This window comes from Lissotriton helveticus, chromosome 3_1 (assembly GCF_964261635.1).
Source record: "Lissotriton helveticus chromosome 3_1, aLisHel1.1, whole genome shotgun sequence".
In the NCBI taxonomy this organism is placed as follows: Eukaryota; Metazoa; Chordata; class Amphibia; order Caudata; family Salamandridae; genus Lissotriton; species Lissotriton helveticus.
Window position 1 is genome coordinate 921,210,372 of NC_136061.1, and position 27,396 is coordinate 921,237,767.

Below are 27,396 nucleotides of genomic sequence, written 5' to 3' on the forward strand. Positions count from 1 at the left end.
ATGGAGAGGTTAAAATCCTTAGGAGGATATTTTCTTTTATAAGAGTCCAAACCCGCAAATGTTTGTTTTATGCATTTTTGGGTATTAGTAAGTAATCAACTAACAAACACTTACGTTTTCTTGGGGTCAGAAGTGTGACTTTTGCTTTAAATGATTTTTTGGGTGCTTTTTCTGAAAGGTAAGTGATTTGTTCTGTAAAGTGTAATTTCTATTTGCATCTAGAAAGCCTGTGAGTTGGTTAAATGTGGATCAACAGATAATGATTAGTAATAGTTGTTGCTTCCGTTTACAGTGCAATAACCACTTGAACAGTAAGTATATGAAGAACATAGATATAGAGGGTTTACCATAATTAACTTACAAGAACTGCAATTAGTGAGCCTTCTCTCCAGAGCAGAGGCTAGAATAGTATTTAAGGTCTCCTACATTTAAATTGTTGTACAGCCTTGTTGTTGAAATTAGATTTTCATGGTCAAATACATTTGTGCAGTGCTTATTTGGGGTTACAGATTCATGCAAATAAAAAGTAATTTGGTTGGTGGAGAACATCCCAGTTTTAATTATCATCTGATTAAGTAAGGTATCTCTACAGAAGGAAGTGCAAGGTGAGCCACATCAAACAGGTTGTTAATTGATCTATATCTGATAACTCAATTATTTGTAGCTTTCTTAACATAGGTGCATTGCTTTCGTTCAGTTTGTCACTGTACTGTTATAGTTACTTCAGGGCAGGGGATTATAGATACCTTGGCTAACTATGTGAATTTTAGTGGGGATTGCCACCTGCAGGGGGTTGGGCGCAGGTCCTGTCCGCATGACAAGCACTGCGGCGAACCCCACGCCATGTACAACCAAGGCCGTGCGTGGCGTAGCATAGTTACGCATGGTAATAAAAGAAGAAAAATGAAAGTGGCATAGTTAGGTTTGGTAATCCACTTTACATTTAAAAAAAAAAAAAAGGAGAAATTTACTGGAAAAAAACAGAGGTTAAAGTGATGTGACTGGTGAGAATGTCATTTAAAACGCAACAGTTAAACTCAAGGAATCACATAAATTAGCCAATTCTAGTTAACTGAAGAAACTATACTTCGTGCCCTCCTCATGCACTGCTTATGACATCACTCATGAAATGTTCTATGGCATCATTGATGAAAACGCTGTGCATGACCTCCAGTAGTGTGCACTGGTGGGATGGCCTTGCATCCAAACGCACTACAGGTGGCCATTCCCTCTGGATGTGTGATACCCGACCCACAACAGTGTCACAGAGACTGTAGTACATCTGCCTCTATGGTGACCATTATGGTGTATGCGATCTTGGGAGGGTAGGACATGGTTTGTTGAACGAATGAGTATGTATGTTGGTGTGAGAGGCCAGTGTGTTCAATGCGTAGGGGTTAGACATATGTATCTGAATGACACAGATAGCATTGTCCGTGTAAAAAAAAAAAAAAACAATGTTTATGATCACTTCATGTAATAGATGAAATTGACTATTCATATAAAAAAATGTGGAAGGAATTTACAGACAATGTATGTTTATTACACTTTGTAAATGGTGAAATCATGATTTCTGACCAATTTTATATAGAACATTTATAAATTGTATATTTTATATGTACTCATTGCGAACAGCGCCATAAAGCCGCAGTCTGCCTACATAAAAGCAATATAGGTCCAGTGGAAGTTCTCTGTGTTGATTGATTGTCGTCTCCCCCTTTCTCCCAGGCCTTAAAAATTACTCATAAGCGGTACCCTTGATAGTGTGCATTCCCTCTGGGCATGGCATAACACCAGACTCTAGTAATTTGTTTCACAATAGGAATTCACACTTTTGGGGCCTCCCTTTTTCTTGACCCCTGCTTGACAGACCAGCACAAAACTTTCGTTGAATGAGCTAAGATGGATGAATTCTTTCTTGAAACGTTTTGATCAGATCAGATTAGTTAAAGTTATTAAAGAAACAAAGAAGACGCTCTTATGATGCTGATCTAACTTTTGATATAGAATGGCTATAAATAGTTACTTTGGGCACGAGGTATCATTACTTTTTTTTTTTTAAACGATTTTATTTGTCACAGGTCACATATATTGCATAACTCCGCAAACTGGACACTACTGCACACATCAATGGATCATTAATAATGCCGTAGACTTTTATAACAAAAACAAACCCCCATCCGTCCTCCCCCCCCCCCCCCCAATTGCGTGTATGCCGCCACGAACAAAGGATTACATTTCAGAAACAGCACACTGAGTCCATCGAACACCCTGCAAAACCAGACTCCATCCCCCAGTCAGATGAACACGAGAGCGACCCCCTCAGGCGGCGGGTCAAGCTCCAGCCCCCGGTAGTCCGCCCATCTTTTCCAAATCTTAAAGTGTTTACGGGGGCATCCCCTGGCAATGAAGATCGGCAGCTCGAGCCCCATACAAAAGTCCATACCATTCCTCCATGTCGCGACTGGCGGAGCCCGGGGCGCCTTCCAAATCTTGCTATGTCCCTCTTTGCCAGCATGAGACCCAACAACAGCAGATGACGTTTATATCTATTGCCCCCAATGCCCTCCATTACATGCAGCAAGCCCAGTCGTGGCGAATCTCCCACGCCAATACTTTCGATAGACAGGAGAACACCCCCCTCCAAAATCTATCCAGCGCCAGGCAGCCCCAGACTGTATGCATGAGTGAGCCCTCGTCTGTCACGAGGTATCATTACTTGAAATATAACTGGTTAGTTTCATTGGTTTTGTTAGTTCAATATATGATTTAATTGACATTTAACTAAAACACCCCTTTATTGTACGTGTTTGTGTGTGTTTTTAAGTTGTCTGTGCTCAGATGGAAGTTCATGAAGACATCTAGCTATATCTGTAGGAGACTCTTGGTATGGAGATTAAGGGAATTTATTCCATAAAGGATGAAAATTAAGTATAAATGGAATGCAAACATTTAGCATTGTTCAGCAATTGTAATGTGTTTAGTGGACTAATTGTATTTTTCTGGAAATGCACAAACTATCTGTAAAGAGTATTGTACAGTGGACAATGCAAAGCCATGAAATTTAATTTAGCGTATGAACTGGAAGTGTCCACTTCCGTATAGTTTACCTGCTTCCATCTGGATGTGTAGCATTGTGTGGTTGCCTAGGAATTAGAAGTGAGAAAGCTCTGCGGTACAATGGCTAGGGAATTAGATTTCCCTACCTGGTGTTCGAGGCTCTCCTTTTAAATCTATTTTTCATTTGCATGTGCTTGGAGATCTTTTACAGTTTTCGGCCTAGTTACATTGCTGTCCTTATGTACAATTCTTGATTAAGTGAGTTTAGTTTGTCTAGACATGGCTGCATCGGCAGCATAGCCCTCCAGTTGCAGTACTAATAGCACAATGGATATCCATAATTTCAACAGGCATAGGGGCAGTGGGGCCAGAGAGTATGCGAATGTCAATTTTATAATTGCAATGAATTAATAATAAGGTATCTGAGTGCAGCCCAGCTTGAGAATACGGATCATTAAAGAGGAGCATGTTTGCTGCGTCTTGGGAGGTTGGGGAGGGGGCTTAGTGTTGATCTCCCCATGTAATTATAATTAGATAGCCAGGGAATCATTTCCTTGTTCTACCTTCTTTGTTTTGTGTCTCTTACTGAAGTTAAATATTACAAGTTAAATATTAATTTGTCTCTTTTTGCGATTGGCCTTTTTTTTTTTTTTAACTTGGTCGATTTTTACTTCTTTTGTAGACCGTGTTCAACTGTCACATTTTGCATCTGGCCTTGCAAACTTCAATTCGCCAATTGTGCCAAATGCGTGGTGAAGTGCTTAATTTTCATATGATTATAGAAATGCCTCTTTTCTTTCCCCACTCGCTGTTTCTGACACTAGGGGACAGTTCTATTATTGGTGTAAATCTCTTCCCCTTGGTTCATTGTTTTTGCAATCTTTTAGTCCTCCTCATACGTAGTGCGTATATGAAGAACCGTGTCCTGTACATGAAAAATAAAATTCAGGGATACCGTAATAAAGATTAAGGCAGACACGCATGTGACTTGATTTTACCTTTACCCAACCAATGGCAAATAACCGCAAGAACAGGAATGTTGTATTTTAAATGTTTGTGCTGGAGATGCTCTTCCCACTTCCATCTGATAATCGGGGTAAGATCAAGAACACAGTCCATTCGAGTGAGTTTGTGAAAAGTAATGCTTCTTAGGGCAGGTAGCACTGGGTTTGTCTCTAGCTTGGACACCCAGAACATAGGACAATGAAGTGTGAGATTCTGCATCTAGCTTTCATTCAGCTGTAGCAGCAATCAGACACACAAAAGGAAATGCCCTGCCCAGAAACCTTCTCAACCAACCTACAAAAATTGCAGGCCCACCCTTCACAATTCCCATCAACGAAGCCAGCAGTGTCCAGGCAGAACAAGTGACCAATAACCCCTCCCCAAGCATGCCTTCATTGAATTTCAAAGGGGAGCCCTGTCTCCATGCGTTTACACCCCAGTGTCTGATCTCCGCTCTTAAGCCATAGGGAATACAGGTAAGTGCTGCATTTGCACTTTTTCTAGAAGGGGATTCGTGGCAGGAACATTAGGTTTCACTCTCCTCAAGGTCATAAACGGAGTTATTTATAACTAATCCTGTCACCTAGAGCAGCATGCCGCTCGGTGTAAGCACAATGATACCTCATTATGGGTAGTAAGTGTAATATGAAATCTTTAAAAAATACAGTATTTGACCCACATCAAAACTAATTTCTGTAACTCTGTCGGTTGTAGTTCATAGAGCCTGGTAAATAATCACCTTTTACTGCTCAACAGTCTTACACTCATATAAGACCAAACTGCTAAGAGTCACACCCTTCAACTAGTAATGTACCTGTCCACAGCAATAAACCACCCTTTTACTTCTGATCAGCTGTAGGTTCCAACTAATTGCATACTACAGCCACTTCTTGGTATCTCACAATGACCATCTGATGTGGGATGATATAGAATTCTGTCCCAGCAGATATCTCCAACATTTCTCCCTTTAACATATACCTGCTCAAGATCATAAACATTTAAGAAAATATCTCAGAATGGACAGCCCAATGCAGTAACCAGTTAAGTGGATCATAAACTTCAAAAATACCATAAAGGGGCATACAGAGCTGCTGCCCCATTAGTTAACTGCAACGATGGTCCCCACATATAACATGTTAAACTTCCCATATAGAATCAAAACAAAAACCGCATACTTTCAACCAAACACCCTACATGGTGTAGCATGCTACCCATGTAGGCAATCACTTCAGCACCCCACTTAGAGCTATATAAACGTTACAATACAATAAAAGTAGAGTAGATTGCCAAGCCTAAGCAAAGCAGTAGATATTCATGCACATTTTCTTATTGTTTCTGCTTGCTTCCAGTGTTGTAAAAAGTGCACATTTCCCCGAATAAGTTAGTTTGTTGCATGTATTACACTGAGTAGGAGAGCAGAAGTAACTCTGCAGCCAGTACTGCAGGTTTAAAGTGGCTTTATTGATTAGAAATACATATATCCGGTTATTAACAATAATTTCCTTTCCCCTGTAGAGGCTAATACTATCCACACAGGACCAACACAAAGTTATGTATAAACGCAAACTCTGTCCATCATCTCCTTGTGTTTGCTTTGTTCGCCCTAGTTTGTCAGGGTATGCCCAGACGTGGGTCTCTTGCTCACTTTGCCACTGGATTCAAGCTAGCCTGGCTGATGAAGGGTGTTACCCCCAAACCGGTCCCAGGATGCTTGTTTCCGGTTCAGGGAAGACATGGCTTGGCAGTTTGGGCTGGACTGTTCCGATGACGCACAGGGTCAAGATTGATTTGCATATAGCTGTGTCTGAACTGTGGTGGCGAAGTGAGCTACAGAATGACAATGGATTCAACCTAGATCTGTGACTGGGGGAGAGTGTTTGAAAAGTTTCAGCACTCCGTCCATCATCTCCTTGTGTTTGCTTTAAGCACAGACCAAGCTTTTGAAAAGACTTCAGACTGAAAATCCCTTCTCAAAAGTATGACACGCTATATTTATTCCACATAGATGGCTACATGGTGTCAATAAATGTTCCTATCATAATGCACAATCCTACATCTGTTTCCTCCTTTATTGTTGTTTATTTGTACTTTCAATTGTTGACCAGGTCGCTGATGTTGTCGGAGCACTTTACAGAGAAAACATGCTAATATATAATTGGAAAGTGTTAGAACTGAAATTCCACTATGTAGAGTACTTTATATTGCATATGTAGATATAAAATAATATGTAACATAGGTAATGAAGTGAAAAACTGAAAATCGCTAATTAATGCAAATTGCTATAGCATCATTTAAGCTAAACAAACAACCACAATACCTATTAATGAGATTATGCAATTAAAAAAGCCCAAATAGGAGATTTTTAAAAAAATGGTTTAGTTGTTTTCTTTGAGGGTAGGATGGGATATGATATGCTGGGTAAGGTGACAATGGAAGTCCAGCAGCTTCGGGTACACCCTGAAAATGATTGAGCTATGTAGCCAGTATTTCTTAAAATACTGTTTCCCGAAATTTGCAGGTATGTTCAATTTCTGCACAAGGTTATGGCAGAGGCTGAGTGCAGTATCATGTGCACCAGGCTGGCAGTTTTGTAAATGTGCATGGCATCAATGGGCAGGCATTGAAGTTTGGGAGGAATGGGGGTGATATGAACTCTGTTAGAAGACTGCCACATTAACGCATGGCCTGCTGCTGTCGAATACCTTTCAGAGGGGCAAGAGACACTTAGAAAATACCGGTGAGAGGGAAGTTACTGTAGTCAGTTTATAATAACACTAATGGCTGAACTGTAGATTTACAATCCTGTTTTGGAATAGAAGATTGTATTCTTCTCAAGAACATGAGTTTGAAACCAATCATTCTCTGCCATGTTGTGTATGATTTTGTGAAGGTCAGTCGCTTTTTGAGAAGGAAGTCCAGGAATTTGAATACATCTGAATATACAAAGCCTGCATTTAATAATATTTAGTGCCAACCCATGTTTCTACATGGGTAAGGGTGGGAGCTGAAAAGAATTCTGTTTATTTTTTATGATAGTGTTGTAATTCAACATGAATCTTCTTAGTGACCAGATAAAGGCGTGATGTTGGCAGGGGAGGGTGCTTTCAAGTATTGCTGAAGATTGTCCGCAAATTAATGAACAAATACTGCAGAACTGTGGAGTAAGTCTCCCAAGAGTTTCAAGATGCAGATTGAAGAGTACTTTGGCATTGTGCTGTTCTGATATTTTTCTCTCTACCCTAAAACACATGCCATAAGGGCAATATGCCATCTGTATGACCATCTATTGTAGCTATCGACCTAGGAATCCATGCTGACAACCCGCTACTTGCTGAAATACTGCGTGTCTTGTACATCTCATTCCAGAGGCCAAATATGATTGTTCCACAAGCTGAATTTTCATAATCTCAGTCATCTCACTCGTATTGAAGTATCTGCTGTTAGTCCTGGGTAGTGAGCATTCACAGTGCTTTACTGGTTGTTTCTAGGTATATGCAGCCTGTGCCGGGAAGAACCTGGCATCCCTCTGGTTTACCTTGACCTTGGGATTCACCAGAATAGATCATGCAGGATACATGTGGAAGTGGACTGGGTAAATCTAGACCCTTATCTGCTTTGGAGTAGCTTATCTAATAGAACTTCTACTGTAAACAATTTCTCCCTGATGGGTCACTCCTTAACCTATGACCATAACAATGAAAAACCAAAGGACTTTCATTTCGTCTTATGATTGATGGTGCAAAAGGTTTAGATTTAATTAGTTGAGTGAAATTGCTGTTCATATTTGGTACTGAATCTTCAAGAGTGTGAAAGGAGTCAGTTAGCTTTTTATGCCAGGTGGCTGGCCTGTCCTTCAACAATTGAAAAATCATAAAGTCCTGGCTTTTTTTTGCCTAGTTGATAGTGGACTGTATCCTCCGTTTCCAGACAGTGAAACAGTTTATCATCAAAATGATGCTGAAGAGAACAATGCTCTTTAAAAGTTCAGTAATTTAAAATTGAACAGAAAGTGTAATAACCTTCCTTCATTTCGATAACTTTAATCTGGAATATAGCGCAAGGTGGAGATAAGCTCTTCACCGAAAAGGTTTGCTTTTGTAAGGGATTCTTTTGTACCGATTAATATGCAAACATAGTGTAAATAAGGCTGTGCAAATTAACTAGGAAAATATATAAACTTGCTGCGTGGAGACTAGGTGTTTCTGACTGTAAAGGGGTCCTTCAGGTTTTTCTTCGAGACATTAAAAACTTAAATGAGGGCCACGGAAATAATGTGGAATTCTCCTATATCAGAGGTATTAGGCAAACAATATGACAGACACAATAATTTAATTTATGAGGTAATTTGCATTAGAGTGTCCAGAGAAATGTGTGACTATATTTTATTGTATGTTTTGTATACTTTGCTGACGAGGCATCAAAGGACTCTGTTTTGTATTGGATTCCTGGACGCAATTTCAGAGTACATGTTTGCAAGGCTGTTTGCTGTTGTTGGACTACTATATGTGAGATGTTGGCTGAGGTTTAGAGATCTGCTCTAACCATATGATGTCTGGTAAATGTTGCTGTGCATAAGCAATAGGTATTGCTAAAAGTGAGAATAAACAGTCGCCCATGTATATGTTTAGCATTTAAAAGGGTGGACTTCATCAAAAAGGAGAAACTACCTCACTGGGGTCCACCGCAGTATGTGCTATATGGTGCTTGCCAAGGAACTAATGCCACCAGTCCCGCTGGAGGCATTATTAACCAACCTGAACGCCACAGAGACTCAATCCTACCAAAGGAACGCTGAGGCTCAACAATCCCACCAAAGGCAAGCTTAAGCTACCTGAATTACTAGATAACTCCATCTCAAAGTGAGATAGAACCCACCTCACTGGAGACACTGTTGGTAATATTGTAATCCATCTGCAATTTATAGACCGCCCACTGAATGTACAATAAATATGCCACTTGTGCACGAAAAGAGTCCAGATCAGAGCATTATAGGCACAATCTAATTAAAAAATAAAATAAAAAGGACCACAGTATAGGGTCCACCAAGGTGAAGGTCTTGCAGGTTACAGGAATGGTGGTTATCACGGAACTGGAACTGGAAGTGATCCGTGATCAGAAGTGTTCCAGTGTGAAGGTTGCGGTTCAGTTTGGAAGAATTGGTAGTAGTGGTGTGGTAGAGTTTGGAGGGAACACAAAGGAGCTGCTGTGGATAAGACAGATTACCATATCGGGAATGATTCCGCAGGAAAATTACTTTAGCCTCTCTACCCTTTACATGGATGCCTGGGCTGGACTCCCAATATTGAGAGATTTATTGGCTCCGTAGGTCACATGAGGGTGGCGATCCATAAAGTGGTGCTGAATTACTCTTTGTAGTGCAGGATGGAAGGTAAAGGGCCAGCCCAATGGCATACTACTGAAACTTGATTCTCTGATGAGGTGCAAAAGGAGCAGCTCGGAGGTGCTTGCTCCAGTTCTCACAACTGAATAATGATAGGGAAGAAAATCAGTTTGGGAAAAGACAGGCCAACGAGAAATGGTACATATTTAAACCATTTCAAATACAATATGGACCTCTCTGGTTTGACAATGCAGCATTGGTTCTGTATACAATGTTGCAGCAACCCAATGTATTATAAATGTAGACAGATGGTGCTGTGAATCGACTTACTCTGTAATTGGGAACACCTGAGATTTTTTCATGGATTCCTTACTGGGTGACGGAAATTTGACAGATTAGTGACAGCCACTCCAAGATGAAGTCTTTGAGAGTGGGAAATAATGAGCCTGTATTCTTTTGTTAGAGGCCATAAGAAGTAAGTTGAGAAACTGCTGGCAGGAATGGAGAAGCATTGATCTATAAGCAAGGACATCCTTCAACGAAGGAGATCTTTTTACTAAAGGGCAATGAGAAGTCTTCTGGAGAGTGAATGTCATGACTTAAAGGGAGCTTCAAGTGACTGTGAGGGGTTTTGTTGGAAGGGGAATTTGTTTGGGTGGACGATGGGGTAAGTTTAATACATTGACTTGCTGCAAGAGATGAAACGCTACATTCAGGGCACCCCTGAAACTATGACTTGGGGTTCAGAGGCTTGGCAGTTGCCAAGTATTAAAGTTATTATTTACTACTGGTACATTTTGGACTATTTTTATTGTTTTCCACACTTTTGTCCTGCGCCTTTTCCATCCCATCTGTTTTGTGGGAAGTGACAGGAGGTTAAAAAAAAATGGAATGAAATTGAATCAATTGTTCCTTTTTGAGTTCATTGTTATTATTGCAAGGACATTTTTTAATGAAATTATTTATCTCACAACGGAGATAGACCCTAAAATATCCCCCAAATGTAATTTCGCTCCTTCAGCTTTTGATAATGGAGATTCAGGCAACATAAACATGGTGCAGTTAATCTAGTAAAAACCTTTGTAATGGCTATGTGGTTTCAAAACCAGTTAATCTTTAAATTCTTGTTCTCTTATAATATTTTTCCTGCTAATTCCTGGACTGTTGATTATAATTAATTATTTACTCTCTCAGTTGTCACAAGCAGGGTCATTTTGTTTCTTTAACTAATTTGTATATAATGTTAAAAACATCCAACTGGTAAATCTGATACTTGTTCAGGAATGCTTCTGACCCAACATTTTGAAATTGTATTGACTACGTAAATCTTTGCAACAATGGGTACTCTATAGATTAGTTCAACATTATTCATACAGTTAATGCATTTTAAGTGATACTGTATAGTTATGGTTCTCTCCTACTTCTAATTTACTCCATATATCACTTTATTTTTCAGATGATGTGCAGAAAAGGCTTTCATGTGTGACGGCATTGGAGAAGGTGGGTAGGCTGTTTCAACTTAATAGCTTTCGGGGGGGTTATTTTGCTGGGATAATCTAAGATTTTGTTAAAGCTATACAAGATTTAAACAGAGATGGAAATAGATTTGCTGCATGTGGTTTTAGCGGACATGTTGTGTATATATAATGGGTGGTGGACAGAAATTTCCCTTTGCTTGTTTCATGTCACTCGCGCCTGTCTGGATCGATTCAAGTAGCAGTACTAGAAACCAACTTAATTTCACCACCAGAAGCTAGTTCTGGGACATTGAATAAAAAAAACTCTTGCACTCATATGATTGCTTCTAGTCTTTGTATCTAGGTGTCCCGGCCCTAGCTTGGGGTTGAGATACAAGTGGTGGTATATGCTGCTTGTTAACTTCTTTTATTGTCTAAACGTGCTTCCATTGGTTGACTGGCCTTGACTCAGGATCGTGTGGTACTCCTGAAAGCAGAAACACATAACCTGTGTTCTCTGGTCATATGTGTGCGATGGCTAGTGGTTGCTTAAAGCATCTTGGTTGTTTGTAATAATTTGTGATACTACATGTGAATTTTGGCATTGGAGAAAAATTCTTTTTAGACGTTTATCTTGATCAGTAAAATCATCATTATCAGCTTGCTGACTGCACAGACTTAATATTGATAGCACACGTGATGGATAGATGGAAATGTTTGAATCTGTCTTAATGATTGGTAAATAGTTTGGGATGTGTTCTAGGGATCAGCTTGGGTGAGATTTCATTTCATGTTCAAGATAAAATCCAGAGACAGTGAGGTAGTGAGGTCAACATTCCATAAGTATCCAGTAGAAGGCTGCAAGTTTTAGTTTCTAAAGGACAGTCAGTGAGTCACGGGTTGTTGTAACCCTCGTGCGTGAATCTATATTAACCGCATGCATGCGGCGGCTTTTCCCGCGGTATGCAGCATTTTAAAAATTACCGCGCTACATGACGAGCTGAGCTCGTCATCAGCACACGGCAGGTAACGCGGATGACGAGCTGAGCTCGTCATCAGCATGCAAGGGGTTAATAAGCGGGGTTACATACATGTTGTTTAACATGCACAGCTTGCTGCTACTTAATATAGATGCACTACTCTTGTAGTTTTGTAAACTAAGCAGAGACTGGCTTCTGTTGACTGGTAAGTCAGTGGTTTCACTTTCAGGCCTAATCTGCAAAAGTAAATACAGGAAGTGAGTCAGAAGGTATTTTTATTTCTACAATTCAGGCAGTGGTTTATGAGAAATAGTCTTAATACATTTATTGTCCAAGCACAGACAGGACAACACTTGTGTCTGCAATTAAAATCGCTTTCTCAGGGCCTGCTTAACAGTTCCAGTAGACCAGTAAATCACTCAATTCATATTTTCAAATAACAGTTTTCCTAATAGCAGTGATGTACTCGAGGGAGCATATGTTGCTGATCTACATAAATCTGCCCCAGTTGTTAATTTAGTGCTTTGAGATGTTTGCTCCATCGCAGTGTCTGATCGAAAACAATCTACTGCTAGATTTTTACTGACTTGCTTTTTACTATTTCCATACTAACTGACTTCGTTCTCGTAGATTTAGTTCTTGTATAACTAGAGCAAGTGTTTAAGTATCCTTTTACGATATATAAGAAAGGAGCATTCAGTGAACTAATGGATCAGCTGCAGAATTAAGACTGGAAACTGAAGGGAATAGATTCAAATGAATGCAGGTCTACTCAGCCTTGCATCATTCGGACACCCGCAGGGATAAAGAAGTCGCACCGCCTCAACAGGTCCCGCCAGCACCACATGCTTGTTTATTTCCTCCATTTACCTTGCCGTCATTTCGTATCTCTGTGTTTTTTTGTCTTCGCTCTCGATTGGTGTGTTATTCAACACCTTGCTTCAGAATATTGAATGCAACTACGGCATTTGCTTTAGGAAGGTTTTAAAGGCCAACATCCTGAAACTATATAATACCCTGGCAAACCGATAAAACGCAGCATTTCATCTGCACACAAATAGTGCTCATGTGCTCCTTACTAGAGGTCCTTGCTCCAGCGGGCACAATGACACCATGGACCTGCTGGAGGTAAGCACAACTCGCAGTCTTGAGCCAGATTGCTGCCTGCCTTCCGTAAACCCCTCACGGAGGGTCATTCCGGCCTGGGCACTGTTTCTATTGGACTTGCAGCAGCAGTCCATTAAAGGAAAGCAAGACTTTCACTTTAATTGCTCTTTGCAAGTAATAATATAGCTCAGCGAGTTAATACAAGCCACCGAGATGAGACAGCCTGCAGTGTTTACAGGAGAGTCAGGGAGTGCTTCCAGTTGATGTGAAGTGCAGACAGCTCTGGCCCTTCTTGTGCATGTGACAGTCCACTGCCTGCTTCCGGGCTGTGTGGATGGACAGTTACCCCTACACTCAGTGCTTGCCTTTTGGAGGTCTAGACCATCTATGCTTCCTGTGTACATCACCTGTGCACTGCAGCCCATGCCCCTCCTGCCCGTCACACACTCCCTTCCTCTGCAGCCTCACTACCAGCGGCCTCCCGTGAGGCTCTGCCTTGTGCCGGCGCCCATGCGCCCCGTGGAACACGTACTCTCACATTCCTGGATCTTGGCCCATCAATTGTGAATATTCTGTTTTGTTTTCATCTTATTGGCCCCAAGAAGACTACTGTTTCAGGTGCGCCAAACAAGAATTGTACATACTGTAACTCAAGAGTAGTGTTCGCATAAGACTGCGTATGCATCCCTGTTAGAGGCACACCAGGTTGGTTCATAAAAAGATTCCAAGGTTCTTCAAAAAATTGTTTCTCTTTATTTTAATGAGTGGTTTTCTTTCATGATATTAGTTGCATATCAACAATTCAAGGATGAACAGTTAAAAAATAAGGTCATAGTATTATAATTTTCATAGAACTCCGATGCATTTCGGGCGCTGTGCCCTTTCTCAAGGAGTACTGAAAGAAGAAGAGATAGACAGGTGTAAGCAGGCTGGAATGTCGAGTGAGGGGGTCCGTGATGATTAGATTAGATGGACAGACAAAGTGCTCGTGATGTTTAAAAAAAACGCGGCTAGGTGGGGCGTGAGAGGTAGACTGTGAGGAAACAAAATTAGTAAGGTGGTGGTATAGGGAGTGATTTGGAATATAATGTTGGCCAGTGTGACGAAGATACGGGGACGGTGTGGGGATGGGTACTTACGAAATGTTAGCAGCGTGGGCAATGTGGGAGCTGAGGAAAAAGAGACGGAAGTGGGTTAGGATATCAAAAAATGATAGATGAATAAATCCCTGGTGAAATCGCTTGGCAAAGGGGTGGAACTTACTTCATGGCGAAGACGCCGGTGTTTGAAGATGAGTGCGCTCGAATTTCGGATGTGATCGCGGGTAGACGCGAAGGGTGGATGTGAGGCTGGGAAGGAGGCTCTAGAGTAATAGAAAGTGGACTGACGTGTGGTGTGGGGACAGGAGGGTGGTTTTCGATTGTCAATTCCCTCAGTTTTTTGCACAGTTTCTAAAACGATGAGTTGTAATTGAGCAATGGTATGGTGAAATTCAAGGAAATGAGTTGCAACGCTGGATTTTTCATTCTTGGTCCGGATATTCGATTTGTGCTCATTAATGCGCACTTTAATTTTTCTCTCAGTCTAGGGCGGTACAGAATAGGAGGCTAACGGAGCGGGGAGTGGATGTGCGCCCTTTATTGATGTTCCCCCTACGGGTATACCCCAGTTATGGGAAACAGTTATGGAAGTTGTGGGCAGTAGGGGGGAGGGGAAGGGTGGGAGCAGTTGGCTGCTGGCATGATTGGGATGCAGTGGTGGGAGGGGGGACGGGAACTGTTGGGGCGGGTACCATGTTTTTTAGGGTGGAAGGGTGGCTGTTTGCAATCTGCTGTATTCCGCACTGCCGGATTGGACTGAATACTTCAAAGACTATTATGGCACACCATAATTCAATGATGCTCCTTAACTTATGGCGGGCTCAGGGTCTGATGCACAACTGACTTGTATGTCGTGGAATATAAGGGGTCTCAATAATGCCAAGAAATGCCGGAATGTAATTGCATATCTGGACCGCCATCATGTTCAGGTTGCCATGCTACAGGAAACTCGCATATCACCGCAAACGGGCACCAAGTTTGCCAGCAAATGGGCGGGAGCCCGTGTCTTTTCCTCCTATTCCACATATGCTAGAGGGGCTGCTATCTTGGTTAAGCGTACCGTTCCATTACAGGTCTACGGTGAACTGTCCGATCCAGAAGGCCGTTTCGCTCTACTGTGGGGGCGACTAGGCCGCGATACCATCACATTAGTGAATTGCTATGCGCCCAATATAGACACACCACTCTTTTTTACTACACTGTGGGGTAAAATTCTGGATGTAGGGTCCAGGCATGTTATCTGGGGAGGAGATTTTAACCTAGCGATGGAACCCCAGCTGGACAGAGCAGACGGTGTGGCGCATTACAAACCTAGGTCTAGAGAGGCGCTGCTAGGGGTGATCTCGGAGAGTTATATGGTGGACATCTGGCGCTATTTACATCCCTCCCAGAGAGAAGGCACTCACTTTACATCTCTGACGGGTACATGTGCACGGTTGGACTACTTCCTTATGTCTAAAGAGATTAGTGCAGGGGTGCTTCAGGCGACACATCTTCTGAGGACATATTCTGACCACAGCCCACTCCTGGTATGCCTGAAAATACCTGGTTACAACCACCCTAGGCCACAATGGAGGCTACAGCCAGCAGCCCTATTGGATACTGTGTTTTGTACCGAACTAGGTGAGGAGATTGCTGCTTTCTTCCCCAGGAACAAGGGAACTGTAGATTCGGTTGAGCACATTTGGGAGGCATTCAAGGTTACGATCAGGGGGTACTGCATTTCAAAAAGTTTTGGGGTGTTGCGCGACATTCAAAACACGATTCGCACACTAGACGGCGAGCTGAAAAACTTAGAGGTTCGAATGGTAGCGGGGGATGACGCTGCAGCACACGCAGAGTTTAGAGACAAATTGACACGATACGAGGAGGAAGCGAACAGAGAGGCCAAGTTTAGAGGGCAACACTGGCAGGCGAGAAGATACTGTGAAGGAGACAGGCCCGGTAAGGCTTTAGCAGCGCTGACCCGCACCCTACACAATCATAATGCCATCCTAGAGGTTGAGGGGGGACAGGGACACATAGTCAGAGACTCGGATGACGTACTTGCTGCCTTTGTGACACACTATCACACGCTGTATACTACCGCCACGGCTGTTGACGTGTCATATGACAACTTTTTTGATAACATTGCTCTTTGCTGGCTTAGTGACGGAGACCGGGCCTTCCTAGCCACCCCTTTTGAATTGGACGAAATTAGGGAAGCTATCATGGCCCTCAAAAATGGATAGGCACCTGGCTTAGATGGGATCCCAGCCGAGTTTTATAAAACATATATAGACATTATGGCCCCTGTTCTCCGCGAAGTCTTTGTGGAATCTCTGGCTGAGGGGACCCTTCCCTGCTCAATGCGCGAGGTTGTTATTACCTCGCTACTTAAACCTGGCAAAAAAACTAGCGTCTGCGACTCCTACCGCCCGCTTTCACTCTTGAATTGCGACGTTAAAATACTAGCGAAGGTGCTGGCCACTAGGCTGTCCCTTTTTGATGACACGAATAGTGCTGCCCGATCAGGCTGGGTTTGTCCCTGGACGATCCACCTCCCATAACCTGCGCACCTTATTCTCTCTACTCCGCACAATACATCCTGATATTCCAGTCGCAGCGGTTTTTCTTGACGCCACTAAGGCCTTTGATTCTGTTGAATGGCCATACTTGTTCACCGTCCTGGCGCGTATGGGATTCCCTAAATTGTTTATTTCCTGGGTCCAACTGCTATACACGCAACCAACTGCGAAAGTCCTGATCAATGGCTGCCTGTCTCCATCCATCGCCATCACTAGGGGCACCCGGCAGGGGTGCCCGTTGTCACCTCTATTATTTGCAATAGCTGTTGAGCCGCTGGCTTGCAGGCTCCGTCAACTGCACCAAGAGAGTGCGGTTCGCTGCTTCCAGCGTCAGATAGACGTGTGGTTATATGCGGACGACATGACGCTTTTTATCAAAGATCCATCACGAAACTTAAATCCCTTGCTAAGGGAGTTTGTCGTCTTCGGTAGAATGTCAGCAGTGTGCATCAATTGGACGAAGTCGCAATTCTTCCCTCTTACAGATGCGGTCACTGATTTCCTGCTTGACTTCCCCCTAGAATGGTGTCGCACAGACTTGCGATACCTGGGCATCCAAATCTCCTGTGATAAAGACGAAACACTCCGGCTGAACTACGGTGTAGTGGTTATGAAGCTCACTGAATCGGTAGACCGCTGGATCTCCCTCCCCCTTTCCATGGCAGGTAGGGCGTCGCTTATAAAAATGGTGATACTGCCCCGCTTTCTGTATCTATTTCTCAATGCCCCTTACTACCCTGGTGCTTTTTTCTTTAAAACTTTAAAGTTGGAGCTTTGCCGTCTATTCTGGGGAGGCAAGCACCCACGGCTACGATGGTCAATGTTGACTCTACCATATGATAAGGGGGGCTTCGATGTACCAGATCTCGAGGCTTATTATTTATGTGCTCAAGCGCATTATGCATATCACTGGATGATCCCCACTCCGTTCATGCCTCAATTGGCGGTCGAGGACTGGATAGCGAACCCTCAATGGACTCCTACACTGCTCGATATCAGCCATTGAAACCCCTCACACTTCTGTCACATGCACCATGGATGCTTGGCGCCGTGTGGTGAAGAGGCTGGCCTGTGCATTGCTGTACTCTCCCAAATTGCCACTGGCATATCACCCTAAGCTAGAACTCCTACAGGAGCATGGCTTCCGGTTGCTTTGTCGACGTCTGCAAGTCAACTGTTGGGGTGACCTCTTCTCCAATTGTCGATTCAAATCTGCCGACTTGTTTTTTGCCTCTTACGATCCCACTCCACTCGATAGGTTCTATTATGTACGGTTGCGCCAGGGGATGAGGGAGCTTCTACCAGACTTTCCCGCCGAACCTGAAATCCTACCTCCACTACACTTCCTGTTATGCTCCCAGGATGGCTCGCATTTGGTGTCGGGCATGTACCGCCACATCAGGGCGTGCAGTCCGGGACCGGAAGCCGCGGCCCGCAGCCAATGGACTATTGATCTGGCAACAGCGGTTACTGATGACCAATGGCTATACTGCTGTACCCTTACGGCTCAGATCTCGACCAGCAGCAGGCTTAAGATGATCCACTACAAGTTCCTCCAGCGGCTGTACTACACGCCGGTCAAAAAGTTCAAGCTCAAATTATCCAATAATGATAGATGCGAACGCTGTCGTGCGGAGAGTGCTGGATTTCTACATCTCGCATGGGAGTGCCCTCCAGTTCAGGCCTACTGGCTACAGGTACATGGCGCCCTTGAATCGATGACTGAGGGGGCCATCAACTTCGATCCATTACTAATGCTAATGGGATACTCACTCCACGTTCCTAAAACCAGTAGGAAACTCTTAGATATTGCTCTGCTTCTCACAAAACGCTGCGTTGCATGCAGGTGGGGACGTGGAAGGGCTCCAAAGTTCAAAGACTGGCTTTCAGACATGTCTCATTGACAGGACCAACATGCCACTTTTGCTGAAACACTCCCACTTTCTAGCAGGCCTACTGACATTTGGGGTCCACTAGTCACATATCTATTGGCTCAGGAAGAAGGTCCCATGGATCCGGATGGGTGCGGGGATCAGGCGGGAGGTGATGACCAGATGGGTGCTGTCTGACCTATTGAGCAGTGCCATCACCACATGGCTGCAGATTACATGCAATGGCTACTTATACCGCAGTATGGTCTCCTAATTGGTAAGACTTAATGATATTTACCATCTACTTGCTTAAGAGGTCACTTATTGTATTCTGGACAATGGTTGAGATGAAATGGCGTGAGACACTCCCATACTGTACAAGGAGAATATGATGCTACCCTTATATGACACTTGATGTATTAACCCTGATGTATGTTTTTTCTTTCCCTGTATAACACCGCTGACTTGCCATGATCTATCTCTGCTGTATGACTGTAACGATTTTGCTTTGTACCACAGGGCCACACCCTTCCTTGTTTGTTTTTTTTCTTATTTTTTTTTTTGTATTTTCTTCTGGTTGAAAACTCAATAAACCAAGTTTATAAAAAAAAGTTTGTAGCCTAGGCATCATTGTTTTTCTGCTTCAGATGCATATGCTTGAAAGATTACAATGAGGGCTGCTTGGCTCCCTAGAGAACACTAGCTCAAAGGTCAAAATCTGCAGTGGATACTGCTCCAAGCATTCCATCTAACAGGTTTGCGGTTTTCCCTTGGATTTACACACCACCTACGTACACGGGGCTATCCAACATTTATTCATGAGGGATGGATCCATGTCAGATTTTCAGGAGGACCACGGTCTATGTAAATTATTCCATTTATACTACCTAAACTTATTTTGAATGTGATAACTGAATATATGCAAGATCGAGGCCGTTGAGGATACATGTTATGATCAAGGTTGTTATTTGAGTTTAAAAAGTACCTTACCACCATTTGTCCAAAAGCACCTCTGCAATTTAGGCACATAGAAGAGTTTTGGGATTCTCAATAACCAGATTCAAGATGGTCCGCTGATACTGTACTTTTCACATTTAGATACTATTTTTGCTCTACGATGGCCTGCAAAGTTGGGGTAGACTAACCGGTTAGGTAATGTATTATATTGGATAGTAGCGGACTAGATCTCATTATTGATTTGTGTGAAATACTAAGTGCATGCATGCGTACACCAAAGGAGTTTGTCCTCTGTTTAGCTTTGCTGTGGCTTTTGTTGGTAGATTGCCCAACTCGAGGCAGCATTTCTGTTTTCAGGTATGTTTGCCATTTTACGGTTTTAATTAAATTCTACATGTATGTGGGCCAGTGTTATTTAGTGAACAACTTCAGGTTGGCAGATATGTATTTGGCTGAAAGGAAATAGGTGCTAGACTCTAGCATAAATGGATGTACCATTGATGATGGCCTAAGCACAATCAAATATATAGCTTGTGGCTATTTGGACATGATAGCTCCAGGGGTTGTGTAAAATGTTTACAGTTCATATAGGGTCTGGCAAAAATAACTTGATGTGCCACTGAGGTGGCAAACATTTAAGTCAAAAATTCAATTTTAGGGCGATGTGCAAGCATAACTATATCTGGATGTGACGTTGAGGCAGAGAAAGCTTAACAAACTACACGAGTTATAAGTGGTGTTGTATGCATGATGATGCCAGGATTTTGGACTACTGTGTGCTGCAGATGGAAGACTATGTGCAGGTATTGCTTGATATGTATGTGCTGCTAAGGGAGATATGCTCAACTAGCTACATGGCCTGAAGTTGTGTATGCACGTGATGGTGCCAGGGGCTATGTCCAAAGAGAGCTTCTGGTGTGATGAAAATGTAGAGTCCACTACCATTTGCTGGCTGCATAAATGTCCTTTGAAGCAGAAGAAAGACAATGTTTTTTTAAAGGATTTGAGAAAAAATTTAAAGCATTCAAAACAGCTTACATGAATCACACATTAATACCCATGCAACCAAGACGAAATGAGTTGAGCCACAATCCACCAACATTAAAAAAAGATATGTTCTTCATCAATGTCAATGCTTTAACTAATCTTCTCAATGCCATGGGCAGAAATCTTTCTACCACTACTTTTAACAAAGAAGTAACAAGTGCATAAAACAATTTAAAAATGAGGAGCTTACTCCTCAGAAACAGGTTTGTCCAGATCAAGGCCCAGATGGCGAACATCAAATGAAATAACAACAACTGGATGATTATATACAAAGTTCAAAAGTACTCTAATAGCCGTTACTAATAGTCAAATATATTGTGCACATTTATTGATCTCCGAATGATGCAAGGCTGAGTAGACCTGCATTCATTTGAATCTATTTCCTTCAGGTTCCAGTCTTATTTCTGCAGCTGATACATTAGTTTACTAAATGCTCCTTTATTATATATCGTTAAAGGATTCTTAAACACTTGCTCTAGTTATACAAGAACTAAATCTACGAGAACGAAGTAAGTTAGTATGCAAATAGTCAAAAGCAAGTCAGTAAAAATCTAGCTGTAGATTGTTTTAGATCAGACATTGCGATGGAGCAAACATCTCAAAGCACTAAATTAACAACTGGGGCAGATTTATGTAGATCAGCAACATATGCTCCCTCGAGTACATCACTGCTATTAGGAAAACTGTTATTTGAAAATATGAATTGAGTGATTTACTGGTCTACTGGAACTGTTAAGCAGGCCCTGAGAAAGCGATTTTAATTGCAGACACAAGTGTTGTCCTGTCTGTGCTTGGACAATAAATGTATTAAGACTATATCTCATAAACCACTGCCTGAATTGTAGAAATAAAAATACCTTCTGACTCACTTCCTGTATTTACTTTTGCAGATTAGGCCTGAAAGTGGAACCGCTGACTTGCCAGTCTCTGCTTAGTTTACAAAACTACAAGAGTAGTGCATCTATATTAAGTAGCAGCAAGCTGTGCATGTTAGAGGACATGTATGTAACCCCGCTTATTAATATAGATTCACACACGAGGGTTACAACAACCCGTGACTCACTGACTGTCCTTTAGAAACTAAAACTTGCCGCCTTCTACTGGATACTTATGGAATGTTGACCTCATTGTCTCTGGATTTTATCTTTAACATAAAATGAAATCGCACCCAAGTTGATCCCTAGAACACATCCCAAACAATTTACCAATCATTAAGACAGATTCAAATATTTCCATCTATCCATCACGTGTGCTATCAATATTAAGTCTGTGCAGTCAGCAAGCTGATAATGATGATTCTACTGAACAAGATAAAAGCCTTGTCTGGGAAATACTATTAGAAAATGGATAAGGTTTAAACGAAGACCCGTGAGCTAAAACCTATGCTTAACATTTGGGATGCTGACCAAATAAAACTCACAACCCAGAGAATGTTTAAACAAACTGTAATTGCTACTGGAGATCAGTATATCGAATTTCTCATGGTGAAATCTAGCTTGTCCTTCCAGGAACATTTCCTGCACCTATATCTTAGTTTGTGCATCAATAACATCTGAATTATAAAACTACTGCGCTAGACTCTTATCTAAAAACTGCTTTATATATATCGAATCCTGGCAATTACCATAACCTTGTTTAAAGCAAAGCAATCCATCAGTAATTCCTTTCTAAAGTGGGCCTCCAAATTCCCCAGACTCTTCTCTTTAGAAGTAAGGGACTTAATTTTATCCTACCCACCATTTCTACCTCGAGTTGACACATAAAAGATGGTGTAGATTGAGAGACCGCCAGAAGTCTGCGAACAAATTTATTTTCATCCATCTGTAGTTGGTTTGCAACCTTGTATCTCTGAACCTCAGCTCCTTACATAGCTACTGAAACATACTAACTGTTTTACTGTTTTGTATCTGAGTCAGTGCAAAGCTAAAGACTGACTGTATAGCTCTTTGGCATTGAAATACTCTTGTGTTAAACATGCTCTTACAGTTTAACTTCGAATCAAGGAGCACATGCTGGTGGTAGCTGTGGGAAATTTTCCCGTACTCTGGAGAACTCTCTGACCAGCGCCATTGACTTCAATTCCAGCCCTGGAAATTCCGGGTGGATTTCCTACTCTACTTATTGCAACTTGATTATTGGATTCTGCCACATACGCAGGGGTGTGAGCTCTTTGATTCCATAATGCTCGCCTGCACCTTGAACAGATTGATTAGGTTATTTCTTTGAAGCTTACCAAGCCATTGGATAGGTGTCTCTAATGCATCTAATTTATGATTTCGTTTTTGCAAATCCGCCAATACTTTTACACACAACTCATTAAACACACCTTCCAATTTATCCAGCTGATTTGAAAAGGGTGCTGTGATAAAAGATTCCATCTCGTGTAGATCTTTTGCAGGTAGGGCCCTCAAGTTAATCTTATTCTTTTTTGTGACTCTAGGCTCTCCTTGGTCTCTTTGTTTTTTTATTTTTCTACCTATCCTGAGGTTGGGACTAGCGTACTATCCCCAGACAAGATTGCTGCATCCCTATGATATAAAGTCTATGAATGCTCCAACTCACAATCCTTAGCGTCAAGTGCAGAAAGGGTTGTAATTGGCACAGTTTGTAGAGCCATTGTAGAATAGGCCCCAGGACATGAGTGGAAAACTTCCTCAACCTCCAGGCTTGGATTCCAGAAGCCCATGTCCTCTGTCTACTCCCTTGGAGCCCCCCTCTGATAGTGGTCTAACACATGGCATTTGTAGTCAGTTAATACTGTCTGAAAATTGAAGCCTTACCCCATATCACTTAAGTGTTTAGGGTCACTTTTCAACAACTTATTTCTTTCTGTTGTGGAGTGCTATGCAAGACCCCTCCGCTGAGTTCTTTAATGCTTTTTTTGCCAGCCTGTGATTTGGAGCCTGGGGTTCATATTGGTGTTGACCAAGGAGAAATTTGATCATTTAAAATCACACACATGGCAAGATTTATGTCAGAAGGGTTGGCCTCTTAATGGGGAGTGAAGATACCCAATCCATAGAGAAAGCCACAATCTGCCTAATGCAGGGCTGGACCTGCCCTAATATCCTAATATTCGGTTTCAAGATAGCTGGCCCGATCTCAAGATGGACTCAGTTCATAGCTTTCTGTAACCAGTGAGAGTACTCAATTACATCTTCTAGTTGTAGTAGAAGCAACAATACACTAGCAATTACAATATAGTAGCTAAGATTTCAGATTAGCAGTAACTGGAAAAATGAACTTGACCGTACTGGAAGCAGTCAGAGAAGTCTCTCACGATTTTCTTGTGAAACGATACCTGGATTTATAGCAGATGTAAAAATCCACTCTGTGGTCTGTCGGAATGCTGTATCACAATGGGGGTTTATTATTTGGGAAATTGCACATTCATTTAATATAACTTCCAAACATGCAAGATGAAATGTTTAAAAAGGCCATATTATTCAACCACTCAAATGCTGATTGCTTCTTATTCTTTCCATTGAGGGTTCAATCAAAAGCAGAGCCAACATGCTTTTCCTTAACAGGGGCATCCAATGATCTCTCTTGAGTCCCATTATTTTAACAAGCTGCTGAATTGCCCTAGGGTATGAGACTAGTCCTACTGGAGAAACCAACTCCTCAGACTGCCACTCACTCTAAGCCTGCTTACAGGGACACTTACTATCGAAGCCTACCAAATGCACCCTGCAGATTTTCAGTCCCCCCCCCACCCCCACCACCCACCTGAAACAAGCATTGGAAATGCAATCGGGCTCGGATTTATTTGGGTTTGAACCGTTTGAGCTAATTGCATTGTAAATGGCAATGTCTTTTCGCCATGTGTTATGGAGTGTGTGCATGTGGTGTGTAGTGGAATTATGTGGGTTAGATTGGAATTGTAGCAATGGTGGCATGCTGTGCTTTACATGAATATGTTTAAAAGTAAAGTGTACCATACTGAGATTGCTACAAAAGTTAATTGTGGATGCTTTAACAATTGATGCATGCACTGATGGCTGGTGGTGTGTGTGACTGCCTGTAGAAATTGTGCACTGATGGCTGGTGGTGTGTGTGCTTGGTAAAAGACTGCACTGCCGCCTGGAGGTGTGTGTGCCTGGTGGAAGGGTGCACTGACGGCTGGTGGGTGTGTGTTTGGTGAAAGCGTGCACTGACGGTTGCTGGTGAGTGCGCCTTGTAAAAGAATGCACTGACGGCTGGTGTTGTACGCCTGGTGGTGTTTGTGGTTCGTGAAAGCGTGCATTGATGGCTGGTGGTGTTTGGCCCTGGTGAAAGCGTGCACTGACGGCTGGTGGTGTGTTGTTGTGTGTGTGGTTGTGTGTGTGGTTGTGTGTGTGGTTGTGTGTGTAGTGGTGAGTGTGTGGTGGTGAGTCTGTGGGGGTGAGTGTGTGGTAGTGAGTGTGTTACACCAATGTGGCGCACTGGTGCCACTGCACCTCCTGCAGCAATGGTAGCTACGCCACACTGGTGCCACTGCACCTGCTGCAGCAATGGTACCTACACCACACTGGTGCCACTGCACCTACTGCAGCAATGGTACCTACACCACACTGGTGCCACTGCACCAACTGAACAATGGTACCTACACTGCACTGTTGCCCCTGCACCTGCTACGCCACACTGGTGCCACTGCACCTGCTGCACTAATGATAGCTATACCACACTAGTGCCACTGCACCTGCTGCACAATGGTAGCTACGCTACACTGGTGCCACTGCACCTGCTCCAGTAATGATAGCTATACCACACTGGTGCCAGTGCTGGTACCACTCCACCTGCTCCACCAAAGATACTTACACCACACTGGTGCCACTGCACCTGCTGCACAATGGTAGCTATGCCACAGTGGTGCCACTGCACCTCCTGCACAAGGGTAGCTATGCCACACTGGTGCAACAGCACCTGCTGCACAATTGTAGCTATGCCACACTGGTGCCACTGCACCTGCTGCACAATGGTAGTTACGCCACACTGGTGGTACTACACCTGCTGCACAATCATAGCTAAGCAACACTACCACTGCACCTGCTCCACCAATGGTAGCTACCACTCACCGGTACCACTGCACATGCTGCACCAATGATAGCTACGCCACACTGGTGCCACTGCACCTGCTGCACAATCATAGCTAAGTAACACTGATAACACTACACCTGCTACACAACGCCATCTACCACACACTGGTGCCACTGCACCTGCTGCACAATCATAGCTAAGCAACACTACCACTGCAACTGCTCCACCTATGGTAGCTACCACACACTGGTACCACTGCACCTGCTGCACTAAACTGGTACCACAGCACCTGCTCCACCAATGGTAGCTACGCCTACGCCACACTGGTAACACTGCACCTGCTCCACCAAATATACTTACACCACACCGGTACCACTGCACATGCTGCACCAATGATGGCTACGCCACACTGGTGCCACTGCACCTGCTGCACAATCATAGCTAAGTAACACTGATAACACTGCACCTGCTACACAATGCCATCTACCACACACTGGTACCACTGCACCTGCTGCACAATCATAGCTAAGCAACACTACCACTGCAACTGCTCCACCTATGGTAGCTACCACACACTGGTACCACTGCACCTGCTGCACTAAACTGGTACCACAGCACCTGCTCCACCAATGGTAGCTACGCCTACGCCACACTAGTACCACTGCACCTGCTCCACCAAATATACTTACACCACACTGGTGCCACTGCACCTGCTGCACAATGGTAGCTATGCCACAGTAGTGCCACTGCACCTCCTGCACAAGGGTAGCTATGCCACACTGGTGCGACAGCACCTGCTGCACAATTGTAGCTATGCCACACCGGTGCCACTGCACATGCTGCACCAATGATAGCTACGCCACACTGGTGCCACTGCACCTGCTGCACAATCATAGCTAAGTAACACTGATAACACTACACCTGCTACACAACGCCATCTACCACACACTGGTGCCACTGCACCTGCTGCACAATCATAGCTAAGCAACACTACCACTGCAACTGCTCCACCTATGGTACCTACCACACACTGGTACCACTGCACCTGCTGCACTAAACTGGTACCACAGCACCTGCTCCACCAATGGTAGCTACGCCTATGCCACACTGGTACCACTGCACCTGCTCCACCAAATATACTTACACCACACTGGTGCCACTGCACCTGCTGCACAATGGTAGCTATGCCACAGTAGTGCCACTGCACCTCCTGCACAAGGGTAGCTATGCCACACTGGTGCAACAGCACATGCTGCACAATTGTAGCTATGCCACACTGGTGCCACTGCACCTGCTGCACAATGGTAGCTACGCCACACTGGTGGTACTACACCTGCTGCGCAATAATAGCTAAGTAACACTGATAACACCTCACCTGCTCCACGAATGGTAACTACGCCACACACTGGTGTCACTGCACCTGCTGCACAATCATAGCTAAGCAACACTACCACTGCACCTGCTCCACCAATGGTAGCTACCATTCACCGGTACCACTGCACATGCTGCACCAATGATAGCTACGCCACACTGGTGCCACTGCACCTGCTGCACAATCATAGCTAAGCAACACTACCACTGCAACTGCTCCACCTATGGTAGCTACCACACACTGGTACCACTGCACCTGCTGCACTAAACTGGTACCACAGCACCTGCTCCACCAATGGTAGCTACGCCTACGCCACACTGGTAACACTGCACCTGCTCCACCAAAGATACTTACACCACACTGGTGCCACTGCACCTGCTACGCCACACTGGTGCCACTGCACCTGCTGCACAACTGAAGTCACCGTCTATATAAACACAGCTGTAGTCAGTAAAGAAAACAAGATCTGCATGAAGAGAGGAAAAGTGAGTAATGTCTTTGGTAGAAGGAGAA

At 43.3% G+C, this 27,396-nt stretch overlaps 1 protein-coding gene across 1 annotated transcript in view; it reads left to right on the forward strand.

The window, feature by feature from the left end:
* STK40 (serine/threonine kinase 40) overlaps positions 1–27,396 on the forward strand; it is a 379,098-nt gene that overhangs the window by 42,638 nt on the left and 309,064 nt on the right. The window contains exon 2 of the mRNA XM_078681258.1: positions 10,863–10,906. Within this exon, the coding sequence (XP_078537384.1) occupies positions 10,885–10,906 (22 nt within the window). The 5' untranslated portion in view covers positions 10,863–10,884. The remainder of the gene's footprint in view (positions 1–10,862; positions 10,907–27,396) is intronic.